The sequence below is a fragment of the Gossypium hirsutum genome, chromosome A12, assembly GCF_007990345.1.
Source record: "Gossypium hirsutum isolate 1008001.06 chromosome A12, Gossypium_hirsutum_v2.1, whole genome shotgun sequence".
Lineage (NCBI taxonomy): Eukaryota > Viridiplantae > Streptophyta > Magnoliopsida > Malvales > Malvaceae > Gossypium > Gossypium hirsutum.
This window is the reverse complement of record NC_053435.1, coordinates 83,926,400-83,936,922: the sequence shown is the minus strand read 5'-3', so window position 1 is coordinate 83,936,922 and position 10,523 is coordinate 83,926,400. Positions and strand designations below refer to the sequence as shown.

Below are 10,523 nucleotides of genomic sequence, written 5' to 3'. Positions count from 1 at the left end.
GTAACTATTTGCATTTGGGGAGATACTGATGTTTGATCATGTAATTTCTTGATCAAATCCAGCTAATTCGTTTTTGCCTCCGATGATCGGAATTACCTTTGTGGGATTTTTTGTCATTACTTGAATTAGATTCTTAGGTCCTTGGAATGTTGCGTCACTTTCTTTTTAAGTAGGGGCCTTTGGAGTCTGAATTTTTCTATCACTTTTATTTTCGACTTCGAAAATAAAAAATTATCATAGGTTGCCTTCTAAACATAATGTAAAAAAGGTCAAACTATACAAAAGATCCTTGTATAATTGATGCTTAAACTATAGTACAAATTCCGTAAAAGTATAGATTGTATTTTGTCCCTTTTACTAAAAAACTAGGCAAATTAGTTTTTGTACGTTGAATGAAAGAGCAAATTAGTTTTTTCTGTTAAAAAATTCATTCATTTTACTATTAAAAATTGGTGATGTTGATAGAATAATCAAATAGTTACATATGTGGTGCAAGTGGTACCTCATTCTAGCGTATGGGGTCAATTTTAACAGTAAAAATGCATGAAAATTTTAACAAGATTAGTTTACCTTTTGATCAGTATAATGATTAATTTACTCATTTTTTGAGTGGAGGGAATAAAATAAAATGTAGTAAGTATCTTCAATTCTCATATTGGTGTTTTTAAAGATTTTTTTTTTTTAGCAAAAGCTATCTTTAAAATGAATTCTATTATAAGTTACCAAAATAATATCAATCAATAAGAAGTAACATATGGCATATTTGCATAGCATGTTCTACACTATTTTTGGTAAAATGGGACAAGTTGATAGTTTAAAGACCACTAATTAAAAAAAAATTAAGACCAATGTGATATTTAGGGTATTGCTTGCGAGTCAGTTTGCTAATAAAGCTTGTCCTATAATAGATCTTGAAATTAATAATTTTTGTTATTTCCATAAAGTAACTTTGATTATTTTTTTTTTATAACATATTTCGAGTTACATACACTTTGACAAATTTTTTAAGCGAATGATTTGTGGCTTACATTTTGGAATTCTTTGCACTTTTTTTTTCACATTTGAGAAAAAGCGAAAAAGGAAAAATGTACAAAATTTATCTAATTGTAAAAAACAATGCCAAGAGTATAAATTATGTTGAAATAAAAACGAAAACATGTTTTGAAAAGTAAAAGTACTAAAAATTATTTCATAGTAGTGTCATTAAATTTGTCAAAACAACATAAAACATAGACTTCATATACAAATTGGCCAGTAAAAGAGGTTGTAGAGTGTTCTTTGTGGAATTGTAGTATATTTAGAAAAAAGAGTTGAGGGTAGGTTATTGGTTTATCGGTTCGATTAGAGAATTGAAGTATATTTGATTTGCAAATATAGATTTTTAAATTATTATAGTTTAATAATTTAATTAAATTATTATATCATGTTTCTTACAGGTAGATATAGTAAAAAATAAAATAAGTTAAAGATAAAAAAAAAGCGTATTAAAACTTGATTTTAAATATTAAAATATAGTATAACCCAGACCAGAAGCACCAAAACAACTAAATATACCAAAATTTTGACTTAATAAAATTTAAACTACTTAATATCAATTAATGAAATTTAAATTAATTAATATCAATTTAAAACTAGAACGAGCCTAGTGGAGGGTCAAATTTATTTGTTTTAATAAGATTTTTTAATGCTTCAATTTGATTCTCAATATTTTATACCTTTCTTGATTAAAATAAACTTTATTTATTATTATTTGACATTATTTGATAAAATTTCAAAAAAAAAAAAACTCTTATATAGAACTTTTTGAAAAATATTTTTTATATAAGAATTTTAAGTTACTTTAAATATTTTTTTACACCATAAAAAATAAAAATTAATTATAAATCAAATATGAATTTGGTTTGACCCATGTAATTTCAATTTTTTAACTTAATATTTCAAAAACACCGCAATTCAGATCGATTTTTGATATCTCATCTTTTCTCAGCCTTACGACTAGTACCAGAATTGTACCGACTTCGACTACCATGCTCAACACTACTCCACAATGTGTTCTAGACGTAGAACGCGCTGCTTAACGACTCGCTTTTCCATGGAACCAAGCTACCACGCCGCACAACCGCCACGATGTACATTGTTGCCAAAAAGCAATAACTACCAAAAATCCGTAACTATTTTAACTTTGTTGATTATATTTCAAACCCATTCAGCAGAAGGCTAATTTGGGAATTTTGTGTAACACTTCCGTTGCAGTTTCCATATGGCAACGGATACCGTACTCCCCGTCTACATAGGACCAAACTTCAATACTAAATGTACCTCAATGATCATTCCACTATTATTAGTGTCCAAAGAGTTGTATAAGAACCAGATGCATGGATGCATGAACTTAAGACATTGGCTTAGAGAAGATTTTGCATGCCAACATTTGGACAGTTTAAGACAAGGCAGAATTGAAACCTGTGCCAATACTTGATAGCTCATTCAATACAGACGAGGGCTCACATTGGTTGAAGCTTTTGCATTGATTTCACGATAAAAACAGCACAATCTCCGGCTCAGAAACTTGGTCCACGAAGGGGAGGAATGGATTGCGAGGACGTTTCGCTTTTTGCTTTCTACAAGTCCTGAGAAGATGGAAAATACAGACTATTTAGATCCTAGATATACGTAATATTCAGCCAAAAAGCGGATCTTCTCATCATCCGGATGGTTACCTGGTAGGATTTAATCACCCAAGTTAAATGGTTCCTAGAACAATTAAGACCATAAGGAATCTGAATCAAAACATTATTTCTTCTTCCCCCACAAGCCTTTCGTACCACCGTTCATACGTGTGAACATGTAGCTAAAGAAAGACAATGTCTAAATAGAAAAATAGTGAAAGAAAATATAGTTACTAATACTTTCGGAAAAAGAAATCACCTGAAACGAACCTTCTCCCTCAGTACCTGTGACAATCATAACATGGAATTTCAAGAGCATGAAAAAAATAAACGTTATTGTCATGTTTTCACTCAACCAATGTAAATATAATTATATAAAGATAGAAGGTTTCCAATGGGGCTAGCAAACTCTTCAAGAATACAAGGCTTCTATGTAGGAGTAAGGATAAAAAGATGGTCCTAGAAAAGGTCAGTGAAAAGAAAAAGGGTGAAAAATGCCAAAATAATCACCAAGAGAATTTTTATCATTGGCATAATACCAAAAAATACGAACCCATCAAGAGCTAAGAGATGAAAAAGATGAGTGTTGTGAGGATGCAAAGAAGAGGGTATATAATACCAATTATGACCGATTGATGCAGGCACTATGCACTCACCTACAAGAGCGAATTTAGGATAACAGATGACCAACCTATAAAATGTGAATGAAAAGAAAAAGCTGCAATGTTTAAAGAGAATGCTGCAAGATCAAGAAGAGAAATTATCATCATCAAGATAACAGGAGTTCTAGTAAAGTAAATTGGAAAATGCCAAACAATCATGTACTAAGAGAGAAAAATAAAATTGGCAACCATAACAGTGTTAAGGAGGCTGTATAAGGTAGACGGTACCGATTGTGGGGATTGATGCAGACAGATGAGCTGACCTACTAAAGAATTGGCATCAAAAGAAAAGTAAATTTGAAATAATGTTGGTGAAATATTAATACTTCCAAAATGATATATGGCACAACAAATTACAATATAAGAATCTGTCTTTTGACAACGCCAAATTACTTTTCTTTCTATTAATATCCAGTTACTGGAAATAGATATCTCATGGCTTACTCCAAGTTTTGATGAGCCACATTGAAGATAAAACTAATCCGTCAAATCATCATCAAGAAAATCGAGACCATCATCATCGGTAGTAACACCTCCAGCAGAAGGGATAACATCCAAAGGTTCAATAAAACCAGCTATTGTGACCATTTCCGCAGGTCTCTTTTCTTCACTCTCATGTTCATCCATATCATCTCCGCAAAATTGTTCCACCTCAGTATAGATGATCTCCTAAATCAGGAAAATTTATGCAAGATAGCATTAAAAATTGGCAATTATTCTATTTCTCCATACTCTTAAGTTAAATAAAAACAATTTAAATGGAAATGAAAGGTACCTCATCTTCATGCATGGCTAACTTCTCTGTCTCCACAAGCCAGTCATCTAATACACTTTCTAACATGGCACTGTCAAAGGAAACCAACTCATCCGGCTTCCTTCCTAGTTGGCGTTCTCTTAGTCTCAAGTTGTAGTGAACATAGGTCTGGTCATTCAATCTCTTCCGAGACAAACAGTTGTGTCTTTTGATGTGAACCTGATCAAAAGCACTCCAGTTATGCTCACACCCGATTGATGAACATGTCTGGCTCAGTATGCGTATGGCAATTCGTTGCAGCTCCAAGCAACTTATCCCATGTTGTTGCCACCATGAGGCTAATGATGAAACAACAATTAGCACAAATTTCAATCAACGTGAATTTTGAACAGAAATATTAAAAGCAAAAAAATTGAATTTATAGAATACAAGTTCTTGAACAAACAGGTTTGTACATAAAGTCCTGATTGAATCACCTGGATCAAGTTCGCTTCTAGTACTTATGGCCAGATCAGTTCCAAAATCAGCTTTTGCCGACACAAAATCAGGTATCTGATAAATGAAAAGCAGGAGAGATAAAAATCCATAGTCAGAAAAGTGGGCCAGTTGGCTGCTTTCACAGCAAACAGTGTAGCCCCGTGGATAATTTGATCTTGGAAAACACAGGAAGCAACCAAATAGCTTGGAATAAGTCATCAGTTATCATATTAGATGTAAAATCCAGCAGAAATAAGAAACCATTACCTGCATGGATGCAGCAATCTTTTTCCCGTTGTCTGCCTCCAACCGAACAATACACTCATTTAGACCACGAATTACTTCAGGATTCTTCAGTAACACAAAGAAAAAGTTGAAATTAAGCACAGGAGAAATACGCAATCAGGAAGATAAGGGTCAAGTCGCTGTATATATAGTTTAGTACCATCAAAAAATCTGGGCGATAACGATAGGATGGATTGAGAAAGTATGCAGCAACATAAAGAGGATGATGGAACAATGAACTCCAATTACTTTCAATCACACTCCAGAAAGGTCCATATTTACGAACATCGTCACCATGAATGGCTTTAATTGCAAGCTTTGTTCTACAGATGTCACTATATATAAACGGCATTGATCGGATTTTGTCACTACCTATCCTTTGAAGAACTTCAGCAACTGGTTCAAAGGATTTCTTCACATACTGCATTTTCTTCCAAAATGAGACATTTAAGACAATTTTTTCAACCTCTTTTCCTTCATCTGATTTGGAAAAGCGGGATGAAAGCCATCTATTTGATTGGAACATTCTCTTAAGACCAACCCTCTGGTCCAACAAACTCTGTAAAGTGAAAAAGTTGGTGCCAAATTTTGTAACAGCAGGCTGAAGAAGTTCCTGTCCCTTGGTAAATTCTTTCTTCATAAAATTCAACAACCAGGTGTTGTTATAAATAAACCTTGTCACTTTTTTTGCTTTATCTACGCATTCTCCCACCCATTTTATATTCACAAAATCCTCAAGCATTCTATCAATACAATAGACGGCACAAGGTGTCCAAAATAAATTTCTCCTTTTCTCTTCAAGCATCTTTCCAGCATTCCTGAAGCTCAAAGTGTTCCTAGTAATCACCTACACCAACGGGAGCAGCTCAGAAGGGTGCACACACATACAGATATAAAAGTAAATTTCACAGAGAAACAAAAGTACAGATATATAACCTGGACTACATATTCCTCGCCAACCTCGTCCACTGCTTTGTCTAACAACTTGAAGAGATGAACTGCATCTTCTATGATATCAGTTGCATCAACAGAAGAGAGAAAATAAACACCCCGAGGGCAAGAGACCAAAAAGTTTATCAGCATCCTCCCCTGTGCATCGTTCCAACTGTCAGCCATAACAGAACAACCAGTGATCGCCCAAGATGTCTTAAGCTCCACTAAGTACTCCTTAATATTAGCAATTTCCTCCTGAAGGAGACGACCAGATATCAGTCGACTCGAAGGACCTTGCAAACCTTGCCCGTACTGACCAACCAGTTCCAGCATTTTATGGAAATATGGAGAGTTAGCTGCATTAGAAGGGATTCCTGCATGGTAAAAGAATTTGCAGATGGCAGATATCACTTCTCTGTGAGTTTTCTTCTCAAAGCCTGTTCTAGCCCTTGGTTGTTTGTAGTGTGCTGATGTCTGGCTTTTCAGCGACTTCAAAAATACTGAATCCAGTCTTGATTTTTTGAGTAGTGGTTCAGCACCGTTACCACTACTACCAGGAGATCTACCTCTGACATTATTTCTAATATCATTGTCAGAAACTTTATCATCTATAGCCAATATATCCTTGCTTACGCATTGCAAATACCCCTCCTCCTCTCCACCTTCATCCTCATTATCTGAGTGCATGTAGAACGTGGATATCTCCTTGGTATCAGGTTTCCGATGCCTTCTGCCAGTTCGGTGCCATTTCATGTTTTCTTTGATTTTTAGATATACCTCTTCAGGTGCCTTCTCGCAGTAGGCAACTTCTCCAGGGATCCTAGCAAGATGTTGCTTAAACCGATTGATGCCCCCACTTATTATTTTTTCACAATAGTTGCATTTTACTCTTCTCTTCTTCTCATCTTGAGCAACACAATGCTCCCATCCTGGGTCTACATATCCTAATGACCGAAGAGGGGTAAACTTGATAACCAAGTTCTTGTCACCCATCACTTTCTTGCCTTTGTGTTTATAACTTGCGGAAGCATCTTCTCCATCACTGTACTCATTAGATTGGATACTTAAAGCAGCTTGTTCATAATCAAATTGCCTCCGTTTTCTACCAGAACGACATCCTTCCAGATTTTTTCTCATATTCAAGCATACTTCTTCAGGAACCTTTTCACAATGAGTAACTTCACCAGACAATCTGGCTAAATGTTGCTTCAATCTAAATATTCCACCACTGACTACTTTCCCGCAGTAGTTGCATTTAACCTTCTTCTTCCTTTCATCTTGAGCAGTTCCATGCTCCCACCCAGGATCAACATATCCTATGGAACGAAGTGGGGCCATCTCTTCAACCATTTGTTCAGTAGCACAAGAGCAGAAACTTCATATCACAAGGCTGTTCATGATTTGAAATAAATAAAAGTCAACAGAAATTTATAAATTAATACACTAGAATTAAATTTCAACCATAAAGTGAATTTTCCATTTCAGAACACAGGAAATCCGTTTCGAACTGCAAATCACCTGTTGCATATCCCTCAAAGGTAGAGCTTGCTTACTTTATTCCTCAAAACATTGCATGAGTCCTACAAAGCAAGCTTGAGCTAATTATCAAAACTTAACAGGTGAGTTGGTTAAACAAGTTATTACGTTCCCTGATAAACACTAATATAATGATCAAAGTCATTTTGACAGCCAGAGGAGACAATATAAAATGGAAAGAAAGTATAACCTACTGCTTCCTAAGTTCAGACAATAAGTTATTAAGTGCTCATAAACATATGCTACCCTTGGAGAACGTTAAACAAGAACTCTGTTCCCATATGAGACTGTATGAGACTGTATAGCCTACTAGAGAGTTTACAAACCAGATTTCTTAGAAAACTCTTAAAAATTTTCTCAGAAGCATATACGTAGAATGATTAGTTAATTACCAGACTCTAGGCAAGTGTAAACTTGTGCAATTTGAATAAAATGAAAATCTATGGTCAGATTTCTTACAAGCATAAATGCAATTGAAATTCTTTATCAAAATGCAAAATAAATTATTAAAACATTCATACTATTATCTTATATAGATTAAAATACTCACACTAACATATCTAATCACTCACCAGAACATATCGTTACAAATCCTTCCTTGGACCATGGATTTAACCGAAACAATGTGCAAATCTCTAAGCTATCTAGCTCCCTCTATGAACTTAAATGGTAACAGAAGGTCACAAGAAAGCTTTTTGAGGTAGTAGATTCTAGATACAGTAGAATTACTAATGTTCACTAAACTGTTAGAAAAACCCTCAAATCACCCTAACATCGTCCAAACCTTGCTTTCTCCAAATCTACTTCTGAATTCTTAACCTATCTCCAACATGCTCCAACTGTTCCTTTTCATTTACCTAGAAAGCATGTCGATAAATAAGCTAAAACCAATATTTACAACAACCAGATTTTCCAAACCAAATAACAATATTCAAAGTCATCACCAACGAATTTGTGGACTACAATCAAAGCATTTTAAGAAAAAAAAAAAGAAGATAAAATGTTTAAAGGCATATCACTGCTCACCAACTTGAACTTAGACTCCGCCAAAAGCTTTTGCTGAACCGGAAACAAGTCAAGATGCAACTCCCATACTTTCTTTCTATAAGCAACTTCAATCTAATCGAATCAAAACAAAAAATCGAGGGAATTTGTTAGTGTAACTGATTGAAAGCAAGCAATTAGAGCTACAAACTACAAAAGAAAAGCAACTCAAATTCATAAATTTCAATCCAAGTCAACAACAACAACAATAAAAATGAGGTTAAAAAAAACCCTAGAATCAAGATTTAAGAACAAAACAAAAGAGGGGAAAAAGGAATGAAAATAAAAAATTAAAAAAATAATTAAAAAAAACCTGAGTAGGGCAACGATTAGAGGGGAAACTTAGCAAGAGTCTGGCTTCATCACCCTGCATTTCTGTGAATTAGAGGGGCTGAGTCGCCTCATGTTTTTAGCTTATGGTGTTTTTTAAGGTTTTCTTATAAAATATATTTTTAATATTTTTACTGGTAATATTTGGGAAAGTAATTAGGTGTGAAACGCTCGGATATTTTACAGGTGTTGAATAGCTAATCGACGATCATCAAGATTCGCTGATCATTGATGAGATCGAAATTCCAACCCTTATAACGCTATCCTGTCTTGTCTATATATAAGAAGATGATGAAGCTTGAAAGGATTTATGAACATAATTCGTTGATTTTTAAACTTTATATAAGTAATTCTTCAAAACAAAAAAAAACGTTTATATAAGTAAAATTAATAAGGATAAATTATACTAGTAGTCATGTAATTATTAGTAAATTTATTTTTTGTCAAAAAATTACAAAATGATTATTTAAATATAGATTTGTTCATGGGTCAAGCTACTCACCCAGGCCAGAGGGCCCATTTGAATATTGGGAGGGTTTAAATAAAAATATTAAGCTCAAAAATGAGTTTAGATAAAAAAATTAAGCTTATTTAAAATATGGGCTGGACTAGGGACTAAACATTCAATGCTTGAGTTTAGCCTGGCCCAACCTGTTTTTAAGTTTAGAATATTTTATATTATATTATTTTTATACATTATGTAATTTAAAACACATTAAAAAAGTTTATACAAAATATATAATACTACTCTAATGTAAATATTAAAATAATATTATAAAAAGTTCAATAAATAAAAAATGTATATAGTTATTAAATATTAAAATAATATAATATAAATATTTAAAAAATTAAAAATAATATGGAAGGGCTTAAAATGAGTTTTGTTAGTCTTTTGCAAATATGAGTAGATTTAGACAAAATTTTAATCCTATATTTTGGGCCGGGTTTGGCTTAAGTAAACATAAAATATGTTAATATCATGTTTAGGCTCGGACTGACTCGACCCATGAACAACTCTACTCAAATATTAGTAAATTTCTTTTTTGATCACCCAACTATGAAAAATTACAAAATGGTCACTCAGCCGTTCAATTTCATCTTTTTTGGTCACTCATGTTGCATTTTTGAGTGTTTCCATTTTTACATTAGCAAGCTTTGATGAAAAGGACAAAATTGAATAGTTGAGTGATTATTTTATAACTTTTCATAATTGGATGAACATAAAAGAAATTCACTAGTAGCTGGGTGGCTATTTGTGTACTTTACCCTTAATAAAAACATATACCCCCTTGGCATGGAACAATTTATTATGCATCATTAAATTATCTATACTATTAATAAAACTTCTACCTGAGTTGGTGTTACAAGTCAATCGAGCATCAACTCAATTAGGAAAAATACAAAAATATCATTTTGTATTTAAAATAAATTATATTATTTGATGATATTTCAATCTTTTTAACTTAAAAAAAACAATAAAAAGTATAAAAATCATGGATTTAAACTTATACCAATTACACTAGGAAAACCTTAAATTTACCACTAAAAAAAACTTTATTTTTATTTATTTATACATTTTAATTTTATTATGTACACTTTATTACATTCATTAATTGTTTAAATTTATGTTCTAAACAAGTGGTTTCCACATAAATATGTGTATGATGGAGTTCGTAGTATAAATAATTATTGTTGATATTTAAAATTTAAATACAATTTATACTTTAAGGAGTAAAGAAAATGTAAGGTGAATATATTTGTTAGGAGAGGGTTCCACAGACACCGATTTATTTTTTTTTTACGATTAATATTTCAGTGAATCAATTACCATGTTTT

At 32.7% G+C, this 10,523-nt stretch overlaps 1 protein-coding gene across 8 annotated transcripts; it reads right to left on the bottom strand.

Annotated features, from left to right (window-relative positions):
* Positions 1–2,172: 2,172 nt before the first annotated feature.
* Positions 2,173–8,966, bottom strand: LOC107922774 (uncharacterized). 8 transcript variants are annotated; one of them, XR_001691421.2, is made up of 14 exons: positions 8,671–8,966; positions 8,340–8,432; positions 7,296–7,357; positions 5,781–7,167; positions 5,005–5,691; positions 4,827–4,910; positions 4,559–4,634; positions 4,104–4,420; positions 3,773–3,997; positions 3,557–3,594; positions 3,323–3,405; positions 2,926–2,951; positions 2,718–2,848; positions 2,173–2,627 (listed from the first exon to the last, which is right to left on the bottom strand). XR_001691421.2 is itself a non-coding variant. In XM_016852942.2 (9 exons), the coding sequence occupies exons 4-9, from the start codon at positions 7,125–7,127 to the stop codon at positions 3,806–3,808; spliced, it is 2,703 nt and encodes a 900-aa protein (XP_016708431.2). In that variant the 5' UTR covers positions 7,128–7,167; positions 7,296–7,357; positions 8,340–8,432; positions 8,671–8,966; the 3' UTR covers positions 3,641–3,805. The 8 variants fall into 8 exon arrangements, 2 of the variants coding, with proteins under 2 accessions (XP_016708431.2, XP_016708450.2); XR_001691423.2 differs by lacking the exon at positions 3,557–3,594; XR_001691428.2 differs by lacking the exon at positions 3,557–3,594 and having other exon boundaries at positions 3,358–3,405.
* Between the last annotated feature and the right edge of the window lie 1,557 nt (positions 8,967–10,523).